This window comes from Indicator indicator, chromosome 13 (assembly GCF_027791375.1).
Source record: "Indicator indicator isolate 239-I01 chromosome 13, UM_Iind_1.1, whole genome shotgun sequence".
NCBI classification, from domain to species: domain Eukaryota; kingdom Metazoa; phylum Chordata; class Aves; order Piciformes; family Indicatoridae; genus Indicator; species Indicator indicator.
In genome coordinates, this window is record NC_072022.1 from 25135297 (window position 1) to 25153365 (window position 18069).

The following is an 18069-nucleotide window of genomic DNA, read 5'->3' on the forward strand; positions in this document are numbered from 1 at the left end:
CACAGTCACTCTTTCCCTGGTGCCTCAGATAAATGAGCCTGTCACAACAATGCAACCACCTAGAATATTTGTTTTCATTTGTCACTTGGAATTCCCCTTCTCTTTCTCTTCTGGCTCACGCTCATGTTTGGGAGCAACAGCTGAAGTTTCCAGGTGCCTCTTCTTGCAAGTGCTGGTGCCTCTCCCAGTTCACAGGGTGGCTGCAGCTCGCTGATTGCTCGTAGCCCTGAATGTGTCTGATCTAGGGAAGGGAGCTTGCTCCTTTGAAGTCCTTGTTTCATGCCAGGCCTCCAAGGGCCTTCTCACCAGAGGTTTTCCCTTCGTGTGTCTTCCCTCATCAATATTTAAAACCTGTCATTTCTGGTGCAGCGCAAATAAGATCCCGTTCTGGCTTACAAGAAGCTACATATAGCTTTACCTGCAGAGTTATATAAATGCAGTCCTAATTAATTGGCACTCTTGCCTCGCATGAATAATAGATCTGGGTAGTGTAAATACACAGTAGTTTCAGGCTTGGAGAAACGTGGGAAGTGTGCATTCACAGTGGGAGAGGGAGGGCAGAAAACAGGGAGAAAAGGAGGCAAATTTTTCTTTCTGTGAACACTGAATAGTGAATACATGCAGTTTTCTGCTGAGCTCAAGCCCTAATTTAAACAGGGTCCCAACCATCCTGGTGCTGCTCAGCATTGGCGTGAGCAGAGATGGAAGGGAGATGGAGTGTTGCTTGGAGGCTTCACCCACTGCAGTGCCAGGTCCTCTCCAGATGTTTGGCAGCTGTGCAAGAGTGGTCATGCAAGGGAGAAGGCTGAGCATGCCAGGAGGCTGGGGTGGCACCACAGTGCTTAGCTGAAGGTGCTCATAACGCGACTGTGACAAATGACTTGCTTATAATGTGACCTGACAACAATGCTGCTGAGCTGGAGGGAAGTGCTGTGCTGCTGGCCTCCATGGATGTATGTATTGCATCCCACTCACAGCTTCAGCCCCATGAGCCTGGCTGTGGCAGAGTGCAGGGGTCCTTTAAATAATGCAGAAGAGCATCAGGCCTGGCTTGGAAAGCAAGCTGTGCCTGGGCATCTCAGTTCCCAGTGTCTGGGGTTAAGTAGGCTTTGCAGTGCGGAGGTTAGATGCTGACTTCCAGGAGAGAGGCTAGAAGTGGGGCAAGCTCCCCAGAGCTACTGGGCATATAGTACCTTGAGAGGATGGTGGTACACTGCTTCCTCCCTGGGGAAAACTCTTTTCCCTCCTTCCTTGGAGGGATTTGGCTTTGCTTGCCTGCTGGACTGGAGATAAAGACCTGTCAGGTGGGTTTTGTTTAAGAAATAGCAGTGGCATTCAGGGCCTTGCCTCCTGCCAGCCAAGCCCAGCCTACACAACCATTATGTGCTTTTATTCAGCAGTATGCTACTTTAACTAAAATATAAAGCATTAAAACCCACTCCAAAACGAGTGTGTTCCACACTGTGATTGGAAGCTCAAGGCAACCTGTACTCAAGCTGCTAGTCAAAAGATCCATGCTCCTGAGGTCATGGGAGCAGTGACCATCACTAAGTAACATCATCTAAGGAGGTCAGGGAGCACTGGCAAAGCCAAGAAATCCCATGTATTGCTGTCCCATCTGCAGAGGCGACATCCTGGTGGCATGTCCTCTGCAGTCTCTAGCATGGAGTTCCATAACGCAGGGGCAGCCCTGGTTTTGTTGGGCTGGCCGAGGACGGGCGTGTGCTCCGCCGAGTAACACATGGCCGCCGCCCGCATGGGCAGGGCCAGCGACTGCGGCGGGCGTGGGACACACCGGAGTCTGGAGCTGCCAGGTTATTCCAGGTTGGATGTGATTTCCCTTCCCCGAGGCGAGCAGGGAGGAGCAGCGCTGATGAATGTGTCTATAGGTGGCACTAGAGCTGTGCTCCGGCTCCAGCATGAAGCCAAAGGAACTGATCCCTGTCCCTGTGCAGGGTGGCTGTGGATGTCACCTGAGGGTGAGGAGGTAGCAGCCAGACAGGCAACGGCTCCTCCCTGTGCTGAGATGTGGAGGTATCTTTAAATGTGTGTTAAAATACCTATAGGTCTGTTTATAGATGGATCTGTCTTTCTGGGTGTATGTCTATAAAAGACAGATGTAGATGGCTGTCTCTAGAGACATACAGGGAGAGATAAGAGACATACAGGGAGAGATATATAGAATAGAGAATGGCTGTGGCAGAGTGCAGATGTCCTTTAAATTCTCTTCTGTAGACTGTAGAACAGATACAGAATATAAATTTACTATCTGTCATACAATTGTGTTATCTATAATAGATATCCAACAGAGTAGATCTATTAGATATAGATAGTAGGGATCTATTACATAGATCTCTGTAGTAGCTATAACAACAATGCAATATCTCTAAGATATCTGTAATCTACTGTATTAGATGTAAATGTGTATTAAAGGTGAAACTTTTGCATTAGATATCTTGTAGAGATAGATCTATATGATTCTATAATATCAATACAGTATCCCTATAGAGATCTGTAGCCTGCTGTAATAGATCTCTTATGTATTAAAGATCTAATTGTGTTGGAGCTAATTATCTATTGTATTAGATATCTTGTAGAGATAAATCTACATACTTCTGTAGTATCAATGCAATATCTTTTTATATATAGATAGATATATCTAGGGATATATCTAGATATAGGTATATCTAGCTATAGATATTTATAATAGATATCTATAATAGATATCTAGATATAGATATTTATAATAGATATTTATAATAGATATCTATTATATACAAGAGATGGATCTGTTTTGTTAACTATTATAGAGTTAGATCTATATAGTATCTATAATATCTATGTATGTAATACCTCTACGGATATCTAGAATACTTCTAACATGTAATACTTCTATAGATGGTAGAATCTACTAGATATCTTATAAATATATATTAAAGTTTAATCTATTGTATTAGATATCTCCTATATATATATTAATGCAATATCTCTATAGATATCTATAATCTACTTTTATTAGATATCTGTTATATACATTAGAGATGGATCTATTGTATTTATCTATTAGAGAGATCTGTATAGTATCTACAGTATTTATGTAGTATCTTTGTAGACAGATATCTATAACAGGGATAGGCATCTCTATAGAAGCTATCTAGATAGATACTTATTTCTAGATAGCTGTCTCCTCTGCAGAGAGATGCAGATGTCAAATCCAGCCAGCCACCTAGCCCAGGCTCAGTGCGGAGCAGCAGTTCCAAGTGGAAGCGTCTTTGTCTCCGGCTGGCTTAGCCAGCTCTTCAGGCAGAGCCACTGTAGTCAGCTGCCAGCTTCAGCTCTCCCTGTGTCAGCTGCCAGCTTCAGCTCTCCCTGTGATTTAGGGAGAGCATGGCATTGCCAGCACCTCCAGTGCCTGCGCCTTGGCATTGGGGGGAAGAAAAAGGGAGGAGAGGCTGAGGTTTATGCTTCAGCAGGTTGCTCCCCGCTAGTGCAGCATGCACCTTGCTGCGCCCAGCCACGCAGCACTGATGGACTTCTGGCAGGCTGTGGAGCCCCAGAGCCAAGACTGGCTTTTGAGTGCCCTCTGCTGATGTGGCCCGGAGCAGCTTGTGGCTCTCCTGCTTCCATGGCAGAGAAAGGCAGCAGCTTGCTGTGAGGCTTCTGCTTCCAGGGTGGGAGAGCAAGGGTGGTGTAGGTGGCTGGAGGAGCGATTAAAAACTAGGGCTGCAGGTGTCACCTAGGTGCCCAAGACAGGCTGGATGGCTCTCAGCAGGCTGCTTAGGTGGTCATCACCCCTTGACTGCTGTCAGTAAAGATGCTATAGAGTGAAGCAAGCAAGGGTATCACCCAGAAGGGAGGTAATAGAGATGGCCTGAAGACTGTAAGAGAAGTCCCCCAATCCTGCTCATTTTTGTGTTTCAAAAAGGAAAAACCTTTGGATTTGGAGTCTTCTGTGTCCAGTGCAGGTTTCAGCAAATGGTGAAGGGATGCGTTCCCCTCTTAGCAGGTTTTAGGACCCCCAGCACCCTCCCTCATCCTTGTGGCTGAGATAGGACTTCCCTTTAAGCAGTGGGATCATGCAGTTCCTGGGTGCTTGAGACCTCACCAGTCAGACATGCTGGTCAATGGAAACCATGCACTGTCTGTGTGGTTTCATCTGCAAGAGGGAGAAGAAATGGGATTGTGTGCATGATTTGGCACTGGTTTGGAGGATGCTGTGGGCTTTCCATAGTGCTTGCTAGGCACTGGAGCCAGTGGGGATGAGGTGGGATCAGCAAGCCCCTCTGCCACCCTAAATGGACCTGCCTGCTGGCAATGCCTCTCCTTCAGCAGACAAGGATCAGTGGGTCAGTGGGAAAGGTGGCTCCCCAAAAATCATGTGAAGGACTTTGAGCTCCTGGGGAGAGGATCGGGGGTGCTGAGCTGTGTCTTCCGCCCCCACAGCAACAGAGACGGGAGAAAGAGCTGCGGAAGCAGCAGGAGCGGGAGCAGCGGCGGCACTACGAGGAGCAGATGCGGCGGGAGGAGGAGCGGCGGCGCGCAGAGCACGAGCAGGTAACCTGGCAGGAATGGGATGAAGGCCTCCTCCTCTAATCAGAGATTCTCTCACAGTTATTTTTTTGCTACTTGAGAGCAAATTGCTTAATTGTTAGCGCTGCATGTGTCACTTTCCACTGCCATCATTTATTTCCTTGTGGATCCACTTGCTGGCCCGCAGATGTGAGGACACTTTGAACAGATTTTTCCCACCCACTTCTTCTTAGGGGGTGGGGTTTTGTGGTGTTCTCAGTTAATGTTGGGAGTTTCCCAGTGGCTTGTACTCTTTACACTCAGAGGTGCCTTGCAGAGTGGTGGGCACCCTGGGCTCTTTGGGCAGGGACAGAGGGTGCCTGGGCTGGTTGATCAGTGCTGGCTCTCGGGCGGGGTGGATGTGGGTTCCCACCTCATTCTCCTTGCTCTTGGGAAATACTGGCTCTTTTACCTTCTCTCTCTTTTTCCTTTGATCCTTGCTGCCCATGCCTCCAGGAGTACATCAGGCGACAGTTAGAGGAGGAGCAGAGACAGTTAGAGATCCTGCAGCAGCAGTTGTTGCAGGAGCAAGCACTACTTCTGGTAAATGGGAAGCCCTGGCCACGCTTGCCGCTTTCTGCCTGTGTCATGTCCGCATGTGCCTGCGTGCACCCACGTCCCCCAGGTGCCTCCTGCCATGCTGAGACTTGGGGGACTCCACTGTCACGGCCAGACCCAGAGCCTCCCGCCCTGCTCTGTGGCTCTGAGCATGCCTCGGTTCCCCGCAGCCACTTCAGGCCGGGTGCCTCATGGCGCAGAGCTCTCTGGTTGCATCCCTTCTGTGGCATCAGCATGCTCCTGCCTTCGGGAGAGGAGCAGCCTCGTTGTTGCTGCATCATTCTGAAGGCTGTTTGCAGCATGTTGGAGTGTGGTCAAGCTGCTGTGGGCCTGCACCCAGCAAACCCACCCTGCCGAGTGGGGTTTCATGTTCCAAGTGAAGGCTTTTGTTTTCCTTTCCTCGCAGGAATGCTATATGTTCCCTCTTGTGCTGTTTGCATCCTAGATGTTCTCTTTTTTTAATTTAATTTGGGTTTGAGTTACCCTTTTTAATGCTGGTAGCTGTTACTGCATTGTCTTTTAATCCGCAGGGATTATTCTTCTTTTGCTCTTGCTACTAATTTTATTTAGGGAAAAGGAAAACCCTCACACAAGCCCTTGCCTATTAAAAAGGCCTTTTCCAAATTATTTGCTCATTAAACCTCACAAAGCCATAGGGCTTCAGAAGGATCACACAGTTGGCTCTGCTGTGCTGCCCTTCCCACAACCAGTGAACTGGGTTTACAGAGGACTTGGCTTCAGCCACCCTTTGTCTGACCAGATGATGTTTAGTACTTCATTGGATTGATCCTTTGTTTTTCCCATCCAAAAAAATCTGGGCAAAGTCCCTGGTAACTCCTAACTGGACCTCAGGGGATCTGGCAGGGTGTGCCCCCATCCCCAGCAGCCGGAGCAGTTCACTGGCTGCAAAGTGTGGGATCTCAACTCTGCATTTGTTGGCTCTGTCCTCCCAGCTATCTCTCTTCTGGGATGCTTTGCAGCTCTTTCAACATGAGCTTTGCTAGAAAACAGCCTTTCAGATACTCAGGCCCCATTTTCCACCCAAGCAGCCCTGGAGTTTGCAGCCTTGCGTTTCCAGGCTGGCCAGGCACCCGTGTCACTGTGCTTTCTTCTGGGTTAGGAGTACAAGCGCAAGCAGCTGGAGGAGCAGCGGCAAGCAGAGAGGCTGCAGAGGCAGCTCCAGCAGGAGAGGGACTACCTGGTGTCCCTCCAGCAGCAGCAGCAGCAGCAGCAGCAGCGGCAGGACCAGAGGCCGGCAGAGAAGAAACCTCTCTACCATTACAAAGAAGGGATAAATGCCAGCGAGAAACCAGCATGGGCCAAGGAGGTAGGCAAGAGCGAGGAGCATGGTGGGGCTCGTCTCTGCATCTGCAGGGCTTGGTGTGTGGTTTGGTCCAAAATACATTGGCAGATTGAGCTCTGCTGGGTCAGCCTCCAGCAGGTGCCATTAGCTGTGCTGGAAACACTCCCAGTTCAGTGCCATGTGTGTGCATCTATGTTTGTGCAAGCAGAGAGAGTGGAGGAAGGAGAATTTTCCATAAAGACATACAAGGAGAAGGATGGATTCCTCCTAGAGGGCTTCAGCCATAGCTGGGGACTTGAGGACATGCCAGGAGCTCCTCAATGCTCCTTCCTGGAACGTCCATAAGTCTGCTGGAGGTCAGGGGCAAATACGGAGGGTTCCTTGCTGAGCACTAATTCAGTTTCCCATAGTCAAACAGGGACCAGACAGTGTTTCCTCCTGTGCTCTGGGCTGTATCTCTTGGGGTTGCTTTTCTTTCATGATTCTTGGGAAGGCAAAGCCACGCTGCCAGTTTTCTTTTTCTTTCCAGCAAAAAGAAGGAACTGTAACAATTGTGAGATCTCAAATATTAATTATTGCCTGGCTTGAATAGTCTTGAAAAGATGAAGACATGCATTGTCTGCAGTGCAGTTTCAGGATTAGATGCAAACTCTTTCTCCTGAATCTCTTCGTGGTGGCTCTAGTAAGACTGCTGCCCACCCTTACTACTAATTTTTCTGAAGATCTTTGTGGTGAATTAGTTTGGTTTTGTAACCCTACTCCTGGGAACAAAGATCTTTCAATAACTTGCCTATTCTTCCTACTAAGCAGGATCACTGCTCTGCTGCCAAATGTCTGGCACTCTTTAGTCCTGGCAGAGATGTGATGTATCATCCAGTACATAGCTGTCTCCTGGTCTTTCCCCTAGATAGCCCTCAGCTGCATCCTCAATACCTGCAAGCATGCAAGGCTCAAGAAATTAAACCAGCTTTCCAATTAATGCTAAGCAAATAATTGAAACAGTTCTTAGCCATTTAAACCATCACAGAGATCGAGGAGGGTGTCAAAAGCTCTTTTCCCCTTTTTATGTTCCCTTGAGTTTCTCCCCCATTCCCTTCCCATTTAGTCTTCAGAGGCATTTGGTGATGTGCCAGATGACTTACTGTCATGGACTTGCAGCATTGTTCTCCAGCCCTCCAGTGGAAGAGGTTTGGTAAGTGGGTGTGCAGATGAGATGTTCCAGATGTGCTGAGCCACCTCTAACAGGAGAGGCTTCCACCTGGGTGGTGCCTCTGCAGTTTCTTGTAGAACTGGGTCTCTCTTGCCCACCTGCAGAAGTGTTGAGAGTAGGTAGCAAGCAGGAAAAGGGGACTAAACTCTCTTTCATTGCCTGGTTTTGACTGAATCCTCTAGAAAGTTGCTAAAGTACCTCTGGCACTGTCTTCAAAACTATAACAAAAGGTACATGAAAAGGAATCTTATTCTTTATCTGGGGTGAAGGAGAAAAGTGCTGGATTTAGCTTTCCATTTCAAACACAAAGGCCTGTGTCTTCTGTTCCGTGGAGGAGGTGTCTGGTTTTGATGCTGTCACTGGGAGCAGGGCATTGGGAACTGTACAAGGTGAATAAGAGCAACAGAATGTGGCCTCATAGCCTTTGCTGAAAGCAGATTGAGATCAGATGAGGTTTCCTGTTGCTGGGGAACATTTCCAGCTTCCACCAATAAGCTCTCCAAGCCATTTATTCTTTACCTGTGTCACTCTAGTTTCTAATTAAATGCTCAAAGCAGCAACTGTGGCATCTTTCTGCTTTTGGCAGAAGTAGTTTGATGTGTACTGCCTTGACACAACACCCTTGGGAACTTCCCCAAACTACTCTTGCCTCCATGCCCTGTTTTAGGATTTTTAGCACAGTTCAGCTGCTTTCAGCGAGGTACCAGCCTTGCTGGCCATGCAGAGAGTCTCATGCTAATAGAGTCATAGAATCAGTCAGGGTTGGAAGGGACCACGAGGATCATCTAGTTCCAACCCTCCTGCCATGGGCAGGGACACCTCACACTAGACCAGACTGGCCAGAGCCTCATCCAGCCTGGCCTTAAACACCTCCAGGGATGGAGCCTCAACCACCTCCCTGGACAACCCATTCCAAGGTCTCCCCACTCTCATGGGGAAGAACTTCGTCCTCACGTCCAGTCTGAATCTCCCCACTTCCAGCTTTATTCCATTCCCCCTAGTCCTGTCACTACCTGATAGCCTAAAAAGTCCCTCCCCAGCTTTCTTGTAGCTCCCTTCAGATACTGGAAGGCCACAAGAAGGTCACCTCAGAGCCATCTCTTCTCTAGACTGAACAGCCCCAACTCTCTCAGTCTGTCCTCATAGGAGAGGTGCTCCAGCCCTCTGCTCATCCTGGTGGCCCTTCTCTGGACACCTTCCAGCATGTCCAGATCCCTCTTGTAATACTTAGACTACTGTGGTTCTTGCTGTAGTTTAACAACATCCATACCCAGCTTGTGCATGCTAAGCTAACAGAAATACTGAGATACTGTTCCCCAAGGGAAACAAAGACAAGACAAGTCTGGTGCTTAGCCTACAGTTTCTGGAGGCTCTGCAGAGCTTATTGGGGTATTTCCTGAGAATTTTGCATGGTGTCCCACACCATCCTTGGGTTTTTGTTCTTTGCTTTCAAGTCCTCACTCTCAGGAGCTCGATCACCACAGTTGAGTTCTCCTTATGCTGTGTCACTCTGCTTTTCATATCTCTCCTTTATGCATCATTTTCCCATCTCACTTGTCTTCATGTGGTGACTCCATGACTCTGTAGATGTGGGGTAAAGCATCAAGGTGAGGCTGTGGCCACTCACATTGCAATTGTGTCCCTGTGTCTCCTTGTTAAGAAACTGGCCTGTTGGTGAAGACAAAGCTCTGGGTTAGGAACAAGGCTGTACTGCCCCTTTCATAGCTTCCCCACAGCACAGTCAATGATTTCTCTTTTATCTGGTCAGTGATAGAATTATAGGATGGTTTGGGTTGGAGGGGACCTTGAATATCATCTAGTACCAACCCCAACCTTCCATGAGCAGGGACACTTTCCACTAGACCTGGCTGCTCAAAGCCCCATACAGCACACATGAATGCACATCCCCATCTGCTGTTCCTTCTAGTCATCTTCTTCTGAGTGAAGATTTATCTGTGGGAAGCTACCTTGGGATGTGACTTGAGTGCTGTCTCAGACCTTCCCTGTTTAACTAGGGACATGTCTTCTTAAAATCAAGGACCAGCTGGGCCCTTTTGGACATCGTGTTGGAACCCTCTGGTGATCCAGTCAGGGACATGGCATTGGGACTCCTCCTCAGTATTACTGTAATTGGCAGCTCTTGCTGTTACTGACTCCTCTGTTTCCTAAAGCAAGTGGTGCAGCTAGCCTGGTCTCACTTCTCAGTGACAAAGAAGCTTGGTCAGCCGAAGGGTGGGCTTGGGCAGGTATCTGCCATACATGACCATGCACAAAGGAGGGGATAGGTTTAACCAGACATTGTCTGTGTCGTGGCCAAGCCCTGCGGTGCTTTCCCACATCTCAGAGCTTCCTGAGGGCGCAGGGCTGGGTTGTGCGTCACGAGTCGTGCTGTTCTCTGCAGCAACCAACATGCACATCAGCTCCTCCTTCATTCCCTGTGGCTTTATCCTTCTCTGCCTTTGAAGTGATGTATTAAAACATTAGCAGCCTTCCACTGGGACCGGCACAGAAGCTGCTAAGGATGTTTCCCGTTTGAGAGGAATCTTGAATCTGTTTGGAGGTGGCTTGAACTGGAGCAATGATGAGTTCCTGCAGGGTTTTGCTGCTTCTTCTCCCCTCTGCCTGGGTTTGGAGTCAATAAAGCTCCACAAAGTACAGTTGGAGAGTCCCAAGAGCATCCCTCTGCTTTGCTGGGGCAACAGAGTGCTAGTGAGGAGACTCTGGCAGTGGGAAACCAAGAGCCTTTTCCCTTCCCAGGACAGACATCCTCATTTCATCACCCTCCTGCCTTCTCCTTCACACAAGCTTTGAAGTCCTCCATAATTAGCTGCACATTAGGGCTTGGGGGTGTGCCAGAGAGTGCCTGTGCACAGCCAGAGGGCTCGGTGGCGGCACCATCTCTGCTTGCCATCATTTGTGCCTTGGCTGATAAGGAGATGTACTGGACCTGGCCTCTGACCCACTGCTTGTGCTGCCTTGTCCAGAGGGAGGTCTCCTCCCTGCCCTGCTCTTCTTTCCATCTGTGTCCCCACTTCCAAGGGCATCACTGAACCGAGTTCTTTGTGGCCTCTGTTAGCTTGTGGGCAGCACCTGGGGAAGCTGTGATGACCTCTCAGGACATAGCAGTGGCCTTTGTGAGCTAGAAAGGGAAGAGTCTATAACAAATGTCATACCCATTGACTCCTGCTGAGCAATCTAAAAGAGGAAAATACTAATTTTTATTAATAGCATGGCTCTTTTGTTTCCTGAGTATTCATTTACCTAAAGAAGAGCTGTGCTTTGTTCCAAGCAAAGCTGTTTCAAAGATTGCCTTTGGACATGACGTTGTAGGCGGTGGCATCAAGCCATGCTGAGGGCATTTAAGGCATGAAGGGTATGTAAATGAAAAGCTATGTCAGATCTGGAGGTATCTGAAATTCTGCATAGCATATGCTGCATGAATATCAATGCACACAGGCTGACTGCAGGAGCACCCAGGCTGTACCTATGACTGGCTTAGCTGAAACCACTCTGTTGCTATCAAGGGGAGCTGAAAGCAGTGGGCTTTGGCTTTATTTCTCTATCAGTAACAGAGGTTGTTTTTTCCCCCCTGCCATACATGACAAGGTGCCAGACTCACTAAATCTAGATCAAAGCCAGCCATTTTCTGGCTGCCATGTTGATGCTTTTATTCAGATCAAACAAAAGCACTCCTCGTGGTGTTTATAGTAATGAAGAAAAAAGGGGCTTCAAAGTACATTTGAGAAGAAGCAAGAGCTTTTCAGGAGTCATTTTCTAGAAACACCTCTCTGAGGCATATGGCCTTTTCTTTCATTTTACCATTTCACACTTAGAAATGAATTCTGTGCATAAGTACAAGTAGTTCTTTCGGTGTCTTTAAAATGCATTTCTTGCACAGTCTGCTGGCTACCTGGGTTCCAGCAGACCTCTGGGTTCCAGGGACCTCTGGAGATCATCTAGCCTACCCCCTCTGCTAATAGCAGGTTTGCCTAGAGCAGGGGTGGTACACACATGATCGTACAATATATGTGATGTACCTAAAGACAAAAGAGCTGCCAAGATATACACCTGGGGAAGTGTGGCTGGAAAGCTGTCTGGCAGAAAGGGACCCAGGGGTTCCAATAGACAAGAGGCTGAATATGAGTCAGCAGTGTGCCCAGGTGGCCAAGAAAGCCAATGACATCTTGGTTTGTATTAGAAATACTGTGCCCAGCAGGAGTAGGGAGCTGATTATACAATGCCCTGTACTTGGCACTGGTGAGGCCACAGCTTGAGTACTGTGTCCAGTTTTGGGCACCTCAATACAAGAGAGATGTGGAGGTGCTGGAGCCAATGCAGAGGAGGACAAAGCTGGGGAAGGGCCTGGAGAATAAATCTTATGAAGAGTGACTGAAGAAGCTGGGGATGGTTAGTTTGAAGAAAAGGAGGCTGAGGGGAGACCTCATTGCTGTCTACAACTACCTGAAAGGATGTTGTAGAGAGGCTGGTGCTGGTCTCTTCTCCCAGGTAATTAGTGATAGAGCAGCCTCAAGCTACAATAGGGTAGGTTTAGACCGGACATTAGGAAAAAAGATTTCCCAGCAAGAGTGGTCAGGCATTGGAAAGTGCTGCCCAGGGAGGTGGTGGAGTCACCAACCCTGGATGTGTTTAAAGGTTGTTTGGATGTGGTGCTTGGGGATATGGCTTAGGGGTGAACTTTGCAGAGTAGGGTCAGTGGTTGGAACTTGATGATCCCAGGGGTCTTTTCCAACCTGGATGATTCTGTGATTGCTCTGTGATACCTATAGGTAACAGAGACATACATATGCGCCTACCTGGGTTTTTAATTGGCAATGGCTTTTTCTGGGGTGTTCACCCTCTCTGTCGCACCACAGGTGGAGGAGCGCTCCCGGCTCAACCGCCAGAGCTCGCCAGCCATGCCCCACAAGGTGGCCAACAGGATTTCTGACCCCAACCTGCCTCCTCGCTCGGAGTCTTTCAGCATCAGCGGCGTGCAGCCGGCCCGGACCCCACCCCTGCTCCGGCCTGTGGACCCACAGGTAATGGTGCTGCCCCAGCAGGCTCACCTATGGAGCCAGGATGCTGGGGGTGCTGGTAAGGTTACAAGAAAAAGAGCCAATTCAAGGGAAATAATGTCTTGCTCCCTGGTGTCTCAGCCTTGAGTGCATTCCTGAGTAAGAGCAGCATCTACATTCATGAGTGTATTCCTCCTGTCACCACCATATGTTAGAAACATCATGCTGGTTTATACCTTCCTTTGAAGCATCACATACTAGTCACTGCCAGAAACAAGCTGGAGGACTGAGAGGAGCCACTGGGCTGGTCCAGTTGCTCTGTTCATCTTGGGATTTGGTTAATCTAGGGGACTAAACAGCACCTGGTACAAAAGACCTGGGATGCTCTGATGCTGAGGATCAGAAAGAGGGTTTGGTTTCTTTGCTGCTTTAATTCAAGGTTTTGTTTTGGTTTTCCATTGAGTTGACATCAGTCACAAACACATCTGGAGGGCATAGATCACCATGACCATGAGGAGGGGTATTGTTATTTTAAAGTTCCTCCCAGCCACGAGGTCTGTAAGTACTCTGGCACCCACCAAAAGCTGTAGGAGTGTCAGTGCTGGTTCTGGTCCAGACCCTGGAATTGCAGTCCCTGCAAACTCTACCAGGGATTTCAGAAGGAAGTCTAAAGCTTTTGCTTTGAGTCCAGCTTGAGCTTTCTATGGGAAAAGCTGCCAACTATGTGCCATCCATGTGTGGTGCATGCACCTGTAGGACAGCAGCACAATGCCAGGTTTAAACAAAATAGAAGCAGGAAAGCCCTTGCACATAAAGCTCTTTTTTGCCCAATGTACTCTGCAAATGTTAGGAAGTGGGTAAAACCCTGCTGCACTGTAATCTGCTTGACCAAATACTTCTCAGTGACCTTTTTGGTAACCTGTATTATCAACAGCTACAGAGAAAGATGCTTGTTTGGCAATAAAATACTAAGGAAAAAGTTGCTTGAAACCCAGAGGCTGCTGTAAATGTGTGCATGTGTGCACATACTCATGGGATACATGCACATGGATATGGAAACATAAAATTAAAGTTGCAGCCCCGTGGTATCATAGAGTCATAGAATGTTAGGCACAGGAAAAGGACCTCTAGAGCTCTTTATCCTGTCCAACCCCCTGCCAAAGCAGGATCACGTAGGGCAGGTCACACAGGAACACATCCAGGCAGGTTTTGAAAGTCTCTGGAGAAGGAGACTTTATTAATGCAGTGTAGCTCACAGGGTCCTAGGAAGAAGCTCTGATGTCACCAGCTCTAACTTCATGAATTCTTTGGCGTTCCCCAAACAGATATCAGTGTTCCTTTCACTCATAACCTTTAGGTCTATAGCGCTGATCAATGAGATGGGGACCACCTAGACCAATAGAAACTCATGCCTCAAGATAATTTTTTAAAGCCATCTATGCCTCAGAATTCTTGATGATTTTATTATTATTTTTTATTGTTTCCTTCTCTTTATTTTTTCCTTATTTTTTCATTTTAAACAGGGAGAATCCATGCCAAAGCTCATTAGCACAACCTGAGGAGCTGGAAGTTCAGCAGGCAGAGCATGGGGTGGGCAGAGAGCTGGCAGGAGGGAGCAGCCTGTCCCTGCCCAAGCCTGGGGTGATACCCACAGAGTGGTGCAATGCTGTGGGTATGAGCTGTAGCACCCTGGGCACGCAGGAGCAGCCAGGACTGGGGCAGGACATTGCCTGATTTTAAAAGGCTGAGCTGTGTGAGCGTGATTTTTAATAGATCTTGCGTTGAAGTGATAAAAGTCAGAGGTTCCTGAAACCAAGGCAGTGCTGATCTCAGACTGAGGGGGCTTTTTAGTTGCATCCAAAGTGCTAATTGCTTTTTTTTTTTTAACCAAAAAAAAAAAAATCAAATTTTAAAATATCTTTTTGATATTTTTTTTTCCCATTTTGTACTGATAGTTCTGTTTTGACTTGGTGCTTAGATTCCACATCTGGTCACTGTGAAATCCCAAGGAAGCTCCTTGTCTGGGTCTCAGTCACTGCATGAACAGCCTGCAAAGGGACTGGCTGGGTTTCAGGAGGCTCTGACGGTGACCTCTCACCGCACTGAGATGCCAAGGCAGAACTCGGACCCCACCTCAGAAAACCCTCCTCTGCCCCCTCGCATTGAAAAGTTTGACCGAAGTTCTTGGTTACGGCAGGAGGAAGACATTCCACCAAAGGTAACACTATCGCTCCTCACTTTCAGCACTCAAAGAGGCAATCCCACAGCTGAGTCCCTGGTGCTTTGCTCAGCACCTCCAGTCGCACACAGTGGGCAGGAGCTCACCCTTGTGGCTCCATGGCAGGTACCAACCTGCCCAGGGGCTGCGTTTCCTGAGGCAGGTTTTGCACAAGATGCTGGGAGCTGCACTTTTTGCTGCAAAATAGCATCGCCCTCCAGCACAGAAAGTTCTCGAGCTCAAACAGAAGCCAAAATAAATGAATATCTCCTTTCCCTAGGATCAAAACAACCTTCTGTTTAAATAGAATTGCAGGAACATAAAAATTTGTCATACTCAATAAGATGCGTCCTTTTCAGTCTGGTACCATGCCCCCAGTTGCAATCAATATTTGATGGAAGACTTGTAAGGGCTCCAGCAGCTTTATACATTCATTGACATTTTGGCAGTGTCTGGCAGTACCTCTTTAATTAAAGACTCTTCTGGAGCAGGATTTCGATCGTGTTGTTTATGCACCTTCAATTTGGAAGAATTAGAACTTGGCCATTAAAGTTCCCCTCAGAGTGAATCAGTGCTGATCCTGGGAGGATTTTTACAGAGGAAAAATGATTAGGAATTGATTAGTGACAGTGAGGCAGCATTTGTACCTGATTGAGAGGCATTTTCTCTCTGTGTTAACAAAGTGACTTGCCTTTTTAAGAGCAAAATCCCAGCTATCAGGTAAGCCTCCCTGTGCAAGGGATCTGTGGTGGTCTGACACAGGCGTTAACAATGTTCCTATTTCTGCTACCACCAAGCAAGAGGAGACATCTGTGCTCATCTAAGAGGAACAACAAGCCAACAGCTCCTGGAGCTGGTGGTATGCTTTGCTCCTTGGTAGTGCATGAGAGTGGCTGCCTGGTTTGAACCTAAGTTTGAAAAATCCCTGGAAATTTACTGCTGCCTTTTGCTTTGAGCTGGGCATCTCTTAACTGCAGCGATGCATGGTGAGACCACAGCACCTGCTCCTTGGAAAAAAAGCTGTTTTCCAGCACTGAGTATTTTCCCCTCGGCTGAGGGAACATGAGCTCTGGAAGAGGTCCCCACCAGATCACATTTAAGGCTGTCGTGTCAGCAGTAATACCCATGAGAAATCCAAATTCACATTTTACTGCTTGGTGTGTTTTTAAGTGGGAACAAAAGGGCTGCCCCATGAGGCAGGTCCAGCTGTCTCTATGGTCCAGGGTTTTGTTTCTGCCAGTGCTTATGGCTGGATGCTTCAGAGGAAGGTAAAAAACTCCCAAGTCCCAACTGCAGCATGCCCGACCTGGAGAGGAGGTGGCTGCTTACTGAGACAAGCTGGAGCTAGCGATGCCACAGACTCCGAAGCTCACTCTCTCTCAATCTTTCTATCTTGCCTAACATAACTGTGTCTTTACTCTCAAAAAGAAATGCCTAAGTTTTTTTTTTTTTCCTAATCCCGCTGAGCCCTCTGTTACCTGGTGCAAGGTACTGCACGGTGAGTATCATTGTACCTCTCCACAGGGGATGAGACCACCATTGCCTGCTGCCCCACGGTGATGCCCATGCTCCTGCTGGACAAGGCTGGGCTCCAGGGTTACCCACTGTAGCACGCCTGTGCTGTGCTTGGCATTGGGTTTCTGCTGGCAGTGCTGATGGGCAGCTGTCCTGCCAGCAGTGGGTTTTGGCAGTGGCATCTGAAGCTCAACAAAGGCCATAGTGTTTCATGCAAGTGTTAGGTGGATCAGTCTGCATCTGTCCAATATCAGCCCTCTTGTTTGTCCACGTTCTCTCTGCTGCCACATGTTGAAATAAATGTTCACATTCAGACTGTGTTTGGTTCTGGGCTCCTCACCACAAGACAGACACTGAGGTGTTGGAGCGGGTCCAGAGAGGAGCAACAAAGCTGGTGAAGGGTCTGAAGAACACATAAGGGAACTGGAGTTGTTCAGCTTAGACAAATGGAGGCTGAGGGGGAGACCTTCTGGTGCTCTCCAGCTCCCTGACAGGAGGCTGTAGTGAGGTGGGGGTTGGTCTCTTCTGCTAAGTGTCATGGTTTAATGAGCGGACAGGAATAAACTGCCACACTGAGTAACGAGCAATAGGAAGGGTAAGAGGAAACAGCCTTCAGCTGTGCCAGGGGAGACTCAGGATGGATATTAGGAAAAATTTCTTCTCTGAAAGGGTTGTGAAGCCCTGCAACAGGCTGTCGAAGTGGTGGAGTCACCATCCCTGGAGCTGCTTGAAAGCCATATAGATGTGGTGCTGAGGGACATGGTTTAGTGGTGGACTTGGCAATACTTAGGTTAATGGTTGGAATCAATCCTAAAGGTCTTTTCCAACCTAAACAATTCTATGATTATCTGAATTAGAGATGCACAAAATGGCTGCTGAAATTCACTTCAGTCTGAATTTTACCTTAAAAATTACTTTCCTGGGATTTGTTAGATATAAATTTTATGTGTGTGCACACATTCATGTTTGAAGAAGTGAATGCCCTGTTTGATGGTAGCTGGCAGCTCCTTGGGCTGCTCAGGGCTTCTCTGCCCAAAGCATCTCTGACCACACCTTACAGTTGGTTTCTGGCTCAGGCAATTCCTTCTGAAAGCCAAGAACTTTGTGTGTTACAGTTGCTTTAGGAGTTGCCTATCTCTGAGTGGGTAATCAGCTGTAAATCCAGGCTTGAGGCAGTGCTGAGAGGTGATCTCTCAGGTGTGCCAGTGGCTCCCTGACATGATGATGGGACAGGCTGAGTGACAGCAGATGTCTCTGTTCTTTTCCAGGTGCCTCAACGAACCACTTCCATATCCCCTGCTCTGGCGAGGAAGAACTCCCCAGGCAATGGCAGTGCCCTGGGGCCCCGGCTGGGCTCCCAGCCCATTCGGGCAAGGTATGGAGACCAAGGGGGATGGGCAGGAGTCATCCTAGCATGCTGCTGCCTGTACTCCTCCTGGTATCAGCCCAAACCTGGGCTGGGGTTTAGACCTGTTTTTGCTGACAGCTAACACTGGTTGCATTTCTTCTCTCATCGCTGGGATGAACTTTTGCGTTTCTTAGATTTTGTACTAGTACCAAAGACTCTGAGATTTTTGGATCCCTGGAAGCTTGGATCCCTTGGCTGAATGCATTCCTGGGCATTGCAGGGTTTGGAGGTGGATGCTGCCTCTGCTGCTGTGGGGTCAAGTGGGAATTTGGG

General features: G+C 48.2%; 1 protein-coding gene across 1 annotated transcript in view; it reads left to right on the top strand.

Moving 5' to 3' along the window:
- Positions 1-18069, top strand: part of TNIK (TRAF2 and NCK interacting kinase) — a 190087-nt gene that overhangs the window by 138984 nt on the left and 33034 nt on the right. The window contains 6 exon segments of the mRNA XM_054385755.1: positions 4444-4554; positions 5026-5112; positions 6248-6454; positions 12515-12679; positions 14634-14873; positions 17657-17763. Coding sequence (XP_054241730.1) covers positions 4444-4554; positions 5026-5112; positions 6248-6454; positions 12515-12679; positions 14634-14873; positions 17657-17763 — 917 coding nt within the window.